The 13,703-nt window shown below is 30.9% G+C and overlaps 2 protein-coding genes across 2 annotated transcripts; one reads left to right on the top strand and one right to left on the bottom strand.

The window, feature by feature from the left end:
* The first annotated feature begins 4,900 nt into the window (after positions 1-4,900).
* LOC125860258 (cystinosin homolog) lies at positions 4,901-8,267 on the top strand. Its single transcript, XM_049540189.1, has 8 exons — positions 4,901-5,097; positions 5,196-5,328; positions 6,123-6,212; positions 6,431-6,555; positions 6,875-6,917; positions 7,122-7,239; positions 7,365-7,414; positions 7,910-8,267. Exons 1-8 carry the CDS (start codon positions 4,979-4,981, stop codon positions 8,054-8,056), a joined length of 825 nt encoding a protein of 274 aa, XP_049396146.1. The 5' UTR covers positions 4,901-4,978; the 3' UTR covers positions 8,057-8,267.
* Positions 8,268-8,649: 382 nt separating this feature from the next.
* Positions 8,650-10,575, bottom strand: LOC125860259 (UPF0725 protein At3g19520). The gene is made up of 3 exons (XM_049540190.1): positions 10,195-10,575; positions 9,174-9,314; positions 8,650-9,091 (listed from the first exon to the last, which is right to left on the bottom strand). The coding sequence occupies exons 1-3, from the start codon at positions 10,486-10,488 to the stop codon at positions 8,903-8,905; spliced, it is 624 nt and encodes a 207-aa protein (XP_049396147.1). The 5' UTR covers positions 10,489-10,575; the 3' UTR covers positions 8,650-8,902.
* Between the last annotated feature and the right edge of the window lie 3,128 nt (positions 10,576-13,703).

The raw sequence follows: 13,703 nt of genomic DNA on the forward strand, positions 1-13,703 counted from the left end.
ATACGCAATACAAAATGTGTCATATGCTTAAAATAATTTCTTTTAAATGTATTTATGAGTAATTTTAACCAGGGTCTATCGAAATAATTGTCTCAATAATCTTATAAGTTAGAGATAAGATTGTGCACACTCCATGTTTTTTAAATTTCACTTATGAATATTTTGCCACTATCATATATTTACCAAATTTTGATACTTAGATTTTGATGAAAATCGAAAAAATAAAAATTTATGCAAGTACATTATGGAAGTTTCGTCAAATAAAGGAAAGTTAAAGTATATATGGTGTATAAAAACAAATGAAAAAAAATGTGAATATGAATAAGTGATCAATTTAATTTTGCTAAGAAGATGATGCATGCTTGATATTCAAAGCTTATGTATTGGGAATTCAATTTTTTAAAGTTATTTTATTCTGAATTGATAATGTGTACTTATTAAATGATTTAATAAGATAAATACATTATTTGAATCAATATTTTAAATGTGATTTGATTTATTTTTAGGTTGTAAAATGAAAATTAACACTTTTAATGGGAAAATTATAAGGAATGGTGCGTTGAGAAATTGTTCTCTTCTCATATGAATTTGAAAGCAAAATCAAGTACTTAATTGACACTTGAATTTTGATGAAAGTTGGAAAACAAAATAATTAAACAAATACATTAGAGAAATATCGTCAAACGAAGGAAAAGTAAGGTGCATATTGCGTATTAAGAATGAAAAAAAGTAGATATGATCAAATGGTAAAAATTATATTTGCTAAAAGAATATGTGAGTTCGACTTTAATATACGAAGCTTATGCATCCAAATTTGAATTTTTTAAAATTATTTGATTCTAAGTTGATAATATATACTTATTAAATGATTTAATAAGACAAATATAGTATTTGAATATTTGAATCAAGGTTTAAAATGTGATTTAATATATTTTAACATAGAAATTTTATAAAAATAAAAATGTCAATACATTTTTATTGCATCAGAGGAGAACTAAAAAAAAAATACATTTCTAATAGGGAAATTGTAAGGAAGAATGTGTAAAATAATTTTTCTTTTCTAATATGAACTTAATACGAAAAACCTATTCAGGGGTGGGGTTAATAACTTATATAATTAAATTTAGTAATCTATATAGTATATACTATTAACATGAGACCATTTCAAACCGAGGATTAAGTGAAAGGAAATGATCTTTTATTTATCGAATTAAACTATAATGGAATTAATTCTTCTAGATAAATTCTTTTTAAAATATTATGAATCAATTTATTATTATTTTTTAATTGGTCCTATATGAAATTTTGAATGTTCAATTGTATATTCATTTAGTATATTGAGAATATTTTAAAAATAGAAACACGAGGCTTGTGGACTCTCTTTTTCAATGTTCAAAGTCATTATCCATTCAACATAAGAATAAGAACTTTTTGTTGGGACAGTCAAAGTTGCCCTAAAACTACTCCTTTAAATAGGACTATTCTAATAGGAGTCGCCTTTACCAATGGCTTGTTGGTAGATGTTTGAATTTGGAATTTTATCATATAATAATGTTTGGAAGAAACTATATCATTAGATATACTTCATTATCATACATATTGATATTATTTATATTTTCAAAATATTACGTATCTTATTACTAATTAAGAGTTTTCTATTATATAGTAAGAAAAATACACTTAAATACATGTATTTTTGCTATTAAATACACTAAAAAGGGAGAGAGATGAGCGAAATGGGGAGAGAGGCGAGCGAGATTTTTTCTGTGATATCACAAATACATGCGAACCACACTAGATACATATATCTAGTGTATATCTACCGTCGTTCGCATGTGCCTGATACCACATAGGAGAGTGGCAAGCGAGATGGGAGGGAGGAGAGTGAAATTTGTTATGTATTACAAATATATATGAATCAACTTGGATACAGTGTATCTAGAAGAAATTACACATAATTTTGACCTCATGTATCCCGAAATACATGTATCTCGATGTATTTGAATGTATCTCGACGCACCAAAATTTAATAAGATACTAATATTACAAACTAAAAAATATCTACATAATTAGCTCCTAAATTAGTTAGATTTATTAAGTTTCTCTATATTTTTAAAGTTTATTAGATTCAATTTATCAATCGTATTTATTTAATGGAATTTTTTAATATAAAAAATATTTTAGATAAAATTATTTAGTTTGAATAAACCTATACGGTATACTTTACATTTGCTTTGAGGAGGATGGACCACCACCTTTAGGTTGGTGGTGGTCTGGTACATACCTATTTGATATTATATATTAAAAGAAATTCTTCCATAGTTCATGAGCAAAATAATATGTGCATCTTTAAATTAATTTCCTTATAAGTGAACTAAAATATTTATGTATCACAAAAATCTAAGAAATTATATTATTCATAATACATAAAAGTGGTAGACATAATTTTCATCAAGAGATTTAAAATATAAACAAGTAAATTTTTGAATAAGTAGAAGAAATTCAACCCGCCTCGAATAAGATGGAGTGACATGTGAAGAAAAGATGAACATGCCTAAGGGAAGAGGTGGAAGATGTTGATTATGGTAGATATAAGGAGAGGAAGAGATATGGCAAAGAAATCTCGAGGAAAGTTGATTAGACAAGACATTTAGGACCCGTTTGGTAGGAGGTATTAATCAAAATAATTTATGAATTAAAATTTAGTTCAACAAAAACATTGTTTGGTTACTTTATTTAACTTAATCCATGGATTAATTATACCTTATACAAGATCTTATTTTATCCCTAGAAAAGGGAGGGATAACTAATCCAAGGTTTAACAATCCTTGGATAAGATCCCTAAATGACTAAACTATCCCCAAATTTTTTTTCCTAATTTTTTTTGTAATTTAATGCTCTTTTTATTTATATGAGAATATTTATAAATATTCTTTTAAATTCTCCAAATTCGTTCCATGTAATTTGATGATTTCACAAATTAATATTTTTTTTCTCCGATCCATGTTTGATTTGTTATATTGAGTTGTTTTTTTCAGATTTTTTTTTTAAATGTATTTCGTCGATTTGATTTTATTTTTTTAAAAAATAAGCTTTGTGTATTTGAACAATTTAAGTAGCCTTAAATCTATGTTAAATTTAAGGTTAATATACCGTGCTATCAAGGATCTCTATGGTGGCATATCACACCTTAAAATTTAATAATAACTTTTTAAATATATTTTAGTATTTAATTTGACATATTAAATAAAATATAAAATCTCATAATAACTCAAGGGTATCATAGGAAAGAAATTTTTTCTAGAATTTTAAACCAAACATAAGATTAAATGGGAAACATGAACCAAACATTTGATAAAAACTAATTCCTGTATTACTAAATCCTGCATCACTAATTCATGCATTAGTAATCTCTGCATTATGCATTTTTGTACCAAACGACCCCTTACTCACTTCTAGCTAACCTGGGCATGACCCTAACTAGGAAAAATGTCATGGCCAATGATTAGGGTGGAGGGATAGTATATCGAACATTGTCTAGTTGCCACTTTTAATATTGTTATTATTATTATTCTCCTACCATCTTATTCTTCTATTTTAATATTACATGTATTTTTGTTGCTTCAGTTACCCTATTTTTTTTTTGTTATTATTATTATTCTCTTCTTCATTATTTTCAGCATGACTTCTTGCATTTGTTTTACACGCTTTTTGAGTAAAAAATCTACTGAAAAACAACGTCTCTGCCTATACACCTGACACCTCACTTCTCAAATCTTACTAATAAATTTTCTTCCATATTAAATTTTGTGTCTAATAAAATAATATATCATACTCCCTCTGTCCACTTTTATTTGTCATGTTGCGCTTTTCGAAAGTCAATTTGACTAATTTTTAAAGTTAAATTAGATTACGTTAATTCAATATTTTTTTTAAAAAAAATTAGATATTCAAAAACTATACGAAAAGTACTATAAGTTGCAATTTTTTGCATATCAATATGATGAAAATATACATCGTAAAATATTGGTCAAAGTTCTTATTGTTTGACTCTAAAAAAGGAAACCATGACAATTAATTGTGGACGGAGGGAGTATAAATTTGGGAAGGGGGAGTTTAAGGGCCCGTTTGGCCATAGATTTCCCAAGTAAAACTTGGGAAAAAATTTGGCAAATATTGTTTGTTCATACACTTTCTCATTATTTGGCAAATTTTTTTGGCAAATAACCCAAATTCCCAAATACTAGTTTTTTCTAGTATTTGGGCCAAATCTCATTATTTGGAAAGTTTTAAAAATTTAAATTTAACACCATTTTATCTTTTACAAAAACACCCTTTATAGTAATTGTTTGCGTTGTATTACATAATTTTTTACGCGAACACCAAAGTAGTGATGAAATATTCAGTGAATATGAAAGTGATGATATGGTTGTTGATGGAAATGATGAACAATCGGCTCAGGATAACGAAGTCATGTGTTTTGTCTACTTCACGATGTATGGAATGATGCTTGTTGTACTCACTCAAAACTACCACATTGCTCTAGTGGCATGAACACTACTTGTTATTTGTTGCAACGAAGATCCAATTGATTTGTAATACAAACTTATGGTTAAATTTGATAGTTTTTAAAACTTATGGATATAAATCATATTTTTCTAAAAAGTGAAATATATTTCCCAAATACTATGGCCAAACACATGGTGAAATTTCACCCAAATTTTCACCCAAATAATATTTGCCAAGAATATTTGAAAATCTATGGCCAAACGCTAGCTAAATTTGTGAATTGAGACGCCGTGCAAGGCTCAATTCATTACATCATATTTTTATGGGGCACACATTTAAAGCCCAATATTCTTATTGGTTTAAACATTCAGCAAAAAGAATCAATTTTTTTTTATGTAAATAAAGATTCATTGATCAGTTTTTTTTTTTTTGTTTTTTTTGGGATTTTGGGGAAAATCAAAGATTAGTGATGGCATCTTGGAATTCAATTCCTCTTGAAGTTCTGTACACTAGTTTGGGATGGATCGCATTTTTCTCTTGGTCTATTAGCTTTTACCCTCAAGTAATCTTGAATTTCAGACGCAAAAGGTTCCATTTTTACTTTGATTTTCTGCTTGTTTTCATCAAAGTTTGTATCTTTCTTGATTTTCCTGCTGACCCTCTTCGTTTTGTGTATTGAAACACAGTGTGGTGGGGTTGAATTTCGATTTCGTGGTGTTGAATTTGACAAAACACTCGTCTTATCTCATTTATAATGCTTCCATGTTCTTTAGTTCTGTTGTTCAGAAGCAGTACCGTGAGAAATATGGTCTTAATGAGGTTAGAAATTTTGTCTTTTGGTTGTTTTGTAGCTTATTACACTGCTTTTCTTTGACTCATGAGTGGATCTAACTTTGTGGTAGCTGTGTGCAGTCATATCTATTGCTTTCTGCTCAAACTATATGTATGTGGAAAAATTATTAAGATAGTGGATGCCTTGGTAATCTTTAGTTGATTTCGCGGTTAGGACAAACTCGTTGAGTGATTGAGGCATATGAGTATATCATTGATGGGATCTTAGTTACTAAAGCACACTGGGGATCAGTCGAGTCAGGCAGACGGATCAGACACAAAGGTGGATCTAGGAACCACTAAAAAAAGAAGAAAAAAAGGCAGTTTTAAGTGGGAATTGATCCGTATTCCCTTGGGAATTACGTAACATTCAACTAAGTGCACCATTCAATCTTTTAGTAGCATGAGTGCCAGCAGGTACTATTTGATCAATACTAGGAAATAGGTACATAAAATGTCTAATTTTGTGAAGAGACCATGGGTTCAGGTGCACTGTAAATTGGACCTCAATCTGCCCCTAATCAGACACCATCATCTTCCAAAAGGGAAAAAAGAAGAAGAAGTATGACAGCTACTCTGAAATAATATACTTATTTTGGAAAGAAAACCAGCATCTCTTTCATAATTAATTGGTCTTTAAGTAGTTATACTATTTTTGTCTAGTCTCCTTTTCTTAAGAACTGTTAGTGTTTTATCTTGTTAACTTGGTTGATGTTATGTGTAGGAGCCCTCCATGTAGTTGAGTCACTTTCTTGCTTATTCTCTTGATTATCTTACTGCAGATGATACCTGTGGCTGCCAATGATGTTGCTTTCTCAATCCATGCTGTTCTATTGACAGCATTTACCCTGTTTCAGATTGCTATTTATGATGTAAGTGGACCATTCTTATTTTCTCTCTTTTTCAGTTCAAATTTTGTATGGATCCGGATCTGGAAATGAGATGAACGTGTTCTAGTAAAGGTTGTTCCTTTTCTTTTTTTTCAAAATCTGGAAGGTAGTTCATGGAAACTGTATATTATATTTGAAGCTGATTGAGACCCTGATAAATGCCTTCGTTCTCACTTTGGCGCTGATTGCTTTCTTTACAGCGTGGAAGCCAGAAGGTCTCAAGGACTTCGGTTGGGATCGTGTGTGTTGCTTGGTTAACTATTGCAGTTTGTGTGTTTATAGCTCTCCCCAGCCATTCCTGGCTTTGGCTGATCTCCTGCTTCAAGTAAGAACCAATCCTGAAGTCTATGACTGCCCATTCTTTCTCTCCGTCTTTCTTCCAAGATAAATACTTTTAGCAAATAAGGCACCCATTTTTGAGTGTTTACAAAAAGGGTAAGAAGTTTCTATAGTAATAGATGATTATCCATCAGTCGATTGTTTTGGTATTTCTGAAGTAACTCATAAGCTCGATATCTTCTTCTTCATTTTCTTTCCAAAGGCCAAGTTTATATCTCTATATACGTGGTGTATGACTTATTTAGACTCACCATTAGCGTGAGTGTTCAAGTAGCTAATGTTCTGTGTTTGAATCTTAATTGCAGCACGTTACAGGTTGTCATGACAGTTATTAAGTACATTCCTCAGGTATTAACTGCATACATTCAAATTATTTGTTATCAAAGTTCTTCTACCTTCTGATCAGTTGTGCTCTATTTTTGGTTTACTCTTCTCTTTAAAATAATATAGTTGTTTGATATGTCTAAAGTCCTTTGTTTAGTTGATTCTGATTTTCAGTGTGAGTTCAATTGTACTTCCTGGATTGACTTCTTGCCTCTTTCAACTCTACAGGCTATTATGAACTTTCAGCGGAAGAGCACTATTGGATTTAGTATTGGCAACATTTTGCTGGACTTGCTTGGAGGTGTCACAAATTATGGCCAGATGGCTATGCAATCTATAGATCAGAGTGAGTTTCTATATTTCAATTATAAACTTCTTCAGATATAATCTGCAGTTTCTTGTTATATTCTCGTGAAGTCTAAGAGAAGTTGTATATGTGCTTAATATACCGTTTGAACTCCTTTTCTGCAGATTCGTGGGTGAACTTTTATGGAAACATAGGCAAGACTTTATTGTCATTGGTATGAAATGATACTTTCTATCCATCTATCTGTTTGCTACATTCATCATGTCTATTGCTATTATACTTGATTTCATTGTTTAAGGACTTTATGATACTTTTCCCACGTAAATGACTCAAAAAATGACCCTAATCAAATGTGTAGAACATAGTGTGCTTGTGAGGGTGAAGAAGAAGCATGTCGAGTGATGAGATAATGAAGAGATACAACTTGAAAGGTTTTAAATAGCAACAAATTACAGCTAGAAAAGGTTCAAGACCTCCTTATTTCCTATCCAATGAAAAAAAGATTCGAGGCCTTCTCTATATGAACTAGGGAAGTAGGGTTGGTTTGGACTGACGGATGTCTTCTAAGTTCTTTCCCATTTTTAAAAATAACTTTGGTTCCTTAAATTGTGGCCTAAGACATTGCTTCTTTCCTAATTTTAGCACTTCTATTGCTAGTATCACGAGAATAGCTCTGACTACTATTTGGTTTGGTGGATGAATGTTGCAGGTGTCGATATTCTTTGACATTCTCTTCATTTTGCAACATTATGTGCTCTATCCTGCTTGGAAGATTGGGACTTCTCGAGATGTTGATGTGATAGGCAAGAAGCCGTTACTTAAAACTTCTGATCACGAAAACAAGGAAGATGTATAATGCATCATTCATTGGAAAATCTGTCTCGACTGTAAGATAGCAAATGTATATTTTGATTAGGTACACATAATATTCTATAATTGATGACCCTAAATGGAGCAATATAAGGAATCCAACTTGCTTGGGATAGAAGCATAGATAGATATACAGTGTACACAGTTATTCTGAAGTGAAAACAGATAGATACATAATTAAAGAAAAGAAACTGTGGCTAGTAAACTTTCTATTTTATGAATTTGTAAACATGAAGAAACAATGTTGTATGCCATGCCTGGCCTTGTGTTGTTTGGCTCTTTTATGTGTTTATTATTGTTGCTGGTAGATGAAAGATGGATTGATTGAAGTGATATGATATAATGCTTGGCAAAGTAGAGAGAATATTGTGAAAATACAAGTATGAATAGGTCCATTGGTTCATCGAAAACACCAAGTTATGTTTCATTTATTCTGTTTTTTTCCACGGTCAATTGGAAAGAATGTTCAGATGAAATGGTAAAACACTTGTGACAGTGTGGAGTGTCATTGTTGATGAGCAAAGGCTATCCTTCATAGTTTTAGGTCTTCATAGAATGCTTCTTTTGAGAAGCAATTTTGAAGTGAATTGATTTTTATCATCATCATCTTAATGTCTTCTTTCCCAACAAGTTAAATTTGTGTACACTTCAAACAACATACCAAAAGTATCACATAAAATGACAAGGAGTGTAGAAAAATTATAAGGTTCTTGAAATTAATCTTTTACAACACTCATATAACACATTCCACTAAGACTATAGATAGAATATCAAAATGCTGAAAACATTACAAGAAACACCAACAAATGTCTAACAATTCAAATAACATCCTTTACCCCATGGTAGCAACCTTAGGCCTGACGATAAGACACTCTATGGAATCATCTAAATCTTCCAGCACCTTTGCTTGAAAAGTATCATTCTCACCATTTTTGGTAGAAAAGGTAAGATAGTAAGCAAAATAACGACCAACAGCTTGTCCATTCACCTTCAAAATGTTCTCGACCTCATAACTAGTGCCCTGAAAAAATCAACAAAGTTAATTTTCTTAGTTATTAGTAGAAGGAAAACGACAAACTAGCAAGGTATGCAAAGTGGTATACATTAATACTGTTGTAATGCTCAAGTGCCTTTCCAGCATAACCCTTCAACTGGTCAACATTCTCAGTAGAGTTCAAGTAGTATTGCATGGGACAAATAGTAGTCATCCAACACCCTCCAGGACAATCTGTGATATCAAATCCCTACAAATATACAACCAAACCAATATGAGACAAACGTTGTATCCGAATATCTATGTAACAATTGTAGAGCCTATATCAAGCAAGCATCCAAAAATATTGGCCTGTGGTAACACATAGCAAAGTTGTTTTGGTTTGTATATGTTACCTCTTTGAATGTAGCCACCATTCAAAACAAGTAATATTCTTAATTCCTTTTTTGATTAAGTAAATTTCATGGTCCTCTAACCCTATTTTCTTAATAATAGACAGAAATAACCAAAGGCGTGCAGTGAGTTAATTCTGCCATTGGTATGAAATGCGCATCATTAGTGATAAACTAAGTAAACAAAGACTATATACCACAATTCATCTCATGAAACTAACAAGCACACACACAGCAAAAAACCCCTGGCTGATTTATGCAAAATTAGCTAAGGCACAAACCATATTATAGAAGCCATACTTGGCTGAGTTATACAATATGCAAAGAAACACTCCATTACTAAGGTTCTTGTGCTTATAAAAGGAGACATGAATTAAGAAACTCAATTCAGTCTGCTCAATTTATTTTTTTCTTTCGATAAAGGTAAGATAGACTCGGCTATATTCTAAACACTAAATTAATCCAAACTGCACTTCCATGTGGAGGAGGGAGTGTAATCCTTCCCAGATCTAATGGCTCAGAATCACAGGCAGCGAGCAATGTCACACGAGGATCAAATGGCTCAGAATCACAGGGAAAATATATGTCACAAACCTAGATGGCAATGTCCTCGGCACAAGCCTACAATTATCGTAGTATTCAATTTATAGAGACAAGCGCACTAATTAAACTCCTATTGTGCATTGGATTAAAGAGGTTGAAGCTAAATGATAGTAATTTGAAAGAGATGATTGATACCTCGCTCTCCTTGATCTGTTTCCAGTATTTCTCCCAGAGAGGTTTATCCATTTTGGCACCGGGGATATCTGGGCAATAATTTTCTTCTTCCGAATCGTAGACAGTACAAGTCCTAAATATCGGATTGGTATAACCATCCTCCTCATCGGAGATATTGGCATGATCTCCTAGTTTATGCTTCTTTGGCGCCGGGGAATCCGTTTCCTCTGCTATTGGAAACGGCACTTCCTCATCCTCATCCTCTGCCTGTGCCGGTGGGTGACACGAAGGAGGTGGAGGCAGTGCACGATTCATATCGATCGCGATCAATGAAAACCCTAAATTATCTGAAACTTGGGAGAAAAATTGGGTTTACAAATAGGAGAACATAAATTCTACTTTTTGGTCCAAATAGATTCGAGATTTTTAAATATCAAATTAAATTATTCGTGTCAAATTTTATTAAATTTATAACCTAAATCAAACTTATAAAACCGGTGCACCTACACCCTTCAACATACATAGGTCTATCTGCATCTGCAAGTAGGTATTAATAGATCCGAAGATTAACTCATGAACAACATATATAACCCATACAAGGACAGATCAATTCATATAGTATAATAAAAACATAAATGCAGGCTCCACGAAAATGTATCAAACACCAAAGAAAATATATAGTCATAGAGTAGAAAGAGACTAACCAGTAGATCGACGTTCNATATATATATATATATATATATATATATATATATATAACCCATACAAGGACAGATCAATTCATATATATAGTATAATAAAAACATAAATGCAGGCTCCACGAAAATGTCTCAAACACAAAAGAAAATATATAGTCTTAGAGTAGAAATTAGAGACTAACCAGTAGATCATCGACGTTCTACAGCTGATGGTTTTGCTGTTTAAGAAAAAGAAACTAATTAAATTACTTGTTGAATCCGCAACCTAGCTAGCTTAGCTTGTTTCAGTAGTGTATATTTAATTCATACTCAAAAATCGTTTTACATTGATATTATCAATCAAAAATATATATATATAAACTAGCAGAGCAGAGTAACAAAAGGAGCAAAACAATGTGTGAACATCCGAAATGCATAAACGTACTCAGTAGCTATATCCAAATGCCATTACATGCATATAGAAAAAAATAATATTGAATTTACCTTAGCTTGTCGATCAGTGAATGGCTATGGAGAAGAAAGGAGAAAAGGGGGTATATATTATAGGGGGAGAGAGCTGTTGAAAATGGTAGTGGAACCAGAAAGTAATCAGTTTTGGCCTGGGGTAGTAGTAGTACGGACGGAGGGGTATTGTTAGAACACATATCCATTTCATACGATCCTCCTACTTGTCTTTTATTATCATTCTCTTTTACCTTACTCTATTTGCTGCCAATTTTATTTTTATCAACAATTTCAAAAGAAGATTAAAAAATATGGGATACATATGCTTGCGTTTGGATATAGATTTCTAAATATTTTTGGAAAAATACATTCGACACAAGTTTCTAACAGTATGAACCTACTCATTAATTAGTTTTACAAATTATTAATTATAGTCATAAATTTGACACATGTTGTCATTTTTAATTATATAATATGAACTAGATAATATACTGGTATCTAAAAAGTATAATGCAATATTTTAATAAAGCTACTAACAAGCTGAACTCTTCTTCCTCCACTATTGATATTGACTAACCTATTGATAAGATAACATGGATTAATGTTGGGAAGAGAAGAGCTCTAGGTCAAGCCCTCTTGTTCTATTTATTCTATTGGGTCTACCCGTCGGGCGGATAAGCGAGATCATTATTTGTGGTGTTGCAATGAATTCATTCGTGAAGAGGTGCACTCCGATATCATTGATGTTTAATAACTTTTATAGTAATGATTGGATCTATTACTACCTTGTCCATTGAGTATAACAGAGCAAATGCTAGGCCGATTACTAGCTACATATTACAATTAGCTACGATCGAAGAGTCATCACCACAAAAACAAATAAACATTAAGAACAATATATAATGAATTATTCTTTAATAAGAATATATATTTGTCCATTTCAAAAGGAAATAGGAACTAAGCTAGAAAAGGAAAGGTCTGCAAACCTATATTTTCAGTTACTATAATCTACGGAACATAAAATAAGAGACGACCAATGGAAATGTGAAATAAATATTGCAGCAACACTTTAAACCTCGATCGGTACACAAAAATACAAATATTTCAAGTTCTCAGCCAATGCATGCAACAAATATATATATATATATATATATATATTCCTTTGGTAGTTTAGATGAGTTTGAATTCTATTTTTCATAAAAGTTTTGTATGTAAATGGAAAAAGATAAAAGGGCGGACCATTGTTCAATATTTATTTATTTGTAAAAAAATGGAACAATAACCCAGACAAATATTTTATCTTGAATTTATAAAATTTAAGTTAAAAATGAAGTTGTGTTTGATTTTATATATATAATACTTTATTTGAAATTTATGTAGTTCGGTTCAGATTTCGAGAGTCAAACAATTTAATTTTAATGGTAAATTTGTGTATGAACTCTTTAAGCTTTTTTAAAATCATAATTTATATATTTAAAAATTATGTGTAAAATACTATAATCACAATAATTAATAAATTTAAAACACTTATATAAAATTTAAATATTGAAATCTCAAAATGTAGCGCATAAGATAAAATGGTGCAGTACGTAGTACGTACAGGGTCTTATTTTGCTATAAAAATGACAAAAAAAAAAATATTAGCAAACATATCCAGTTCCTCAACTATTTTACCATTTGTTTTTTTTCAACTTTTGTTATTTCATTAATTTATGCATTAGATTGGTGTTCGATGAATTTAAATTATATATATCGATGAAGTTTACTCCAATTCTATTAACCATGGCCTCTTACATATAAATATTACCAGTTATAAGAATACAGTATCCAAAAATAATGAGACACTGTTAAAAAGCTGTTCAAAAGAGATTACCAAAATTAGTTTTGGCTACAGAAATTGAATTAAATAACTTACACTAGGTAGCTAAGTGCAAGGACAAGTAAATTCTGCAAAACTGAATTTCATTTTCTCCTTTAAGAAAAGAATAGTGAAAATTATAACTTCAAAAAAAAGAAGAAGTTAATTTCTTTAATCTCATAAGTGGAATCATCTTACCCCTATAATAAGAATTGTTTATTTCGTACTAACAACTTTAAAAGTTGAATGCATCAAGTTTAATATTTCAATTAATATTAACATGTATTAATAAGTTTTGTTCTAATAACTTTAAGGGTAAATACATCAAGTTTAAATCTTAATAATTTCAAATCTTTCTTTCATTTATTAATATTGACGTTAAAAAGGTACTACTGGTAAATAAAATTCTTGTACACTCTATTTGATTTAGGACCTTTTATTGTTATATATTGCACTTTAAATATAAATATACAATTTGTAGCAACCCAACACTGACTAAATCAAACATCAAATTAGGTGTAAACCGAACC

The sequence above is a fragment of the Solanum stenotomum genome, chromosome 3 (assembly GCF_019186545.1).
Source record: "Solanum stenotomum isolate F172 chromosome 3, ASM1918654v1, whole genome shotgun sequence".
NCBI lineage: Eukaryota > Viridiplantae > Streptophyta > Magnoliopsida > Solanales > Solanaceae > Solanum > Solanum stenotomum.

Excerpts from the sequence above, each read along its gene's own strand:
- LOC125860258 (XM_049540189.1), top strand. The coding sequence starts at position 4,979 with ATGGCATCTTGGAATTCAATTCCTCTTGAAGTTCTGTACACTAGTTTG. Across the intron at positions 6,213-6,430 it reads TTCAGATTGCTATTTATGAT|CGTGGAAGCCAGAAGGTCTC; the intron begins GTAAGTGGACCA and ends CTTTCTTTACAG. Across the intron at positions 6,918-7,121 it reads TTATTAAGTACATTCCTCAG|GCTATTATGAACTTTCAGCG; the intron begins GTATTAACTGCA and ends TCAACTCTACAG.
- LOC125860259 (XM_049540190.1), bottom strand. The coding sequence starts at position 10,488 with ATGAATCGTGCACTGCCTCCACCTCCTTCGTGTCACCCACCGGCACAG. Across the intron at positions 9,315-10,194 it reads AACAGATCAAGGAGAGCGAG|GGATTTGATATCACAGATTG; the intron begins GTATCAATCATC and ends GTATATTTGTAG. Across the intron at positions 9,092-9,173 it reads AGCATTACAACAGTATTAAT|GGCACTAGTTATGAGGTCGA; the intron begins GTATACCACTTT and ends TGATTTTTTCAG.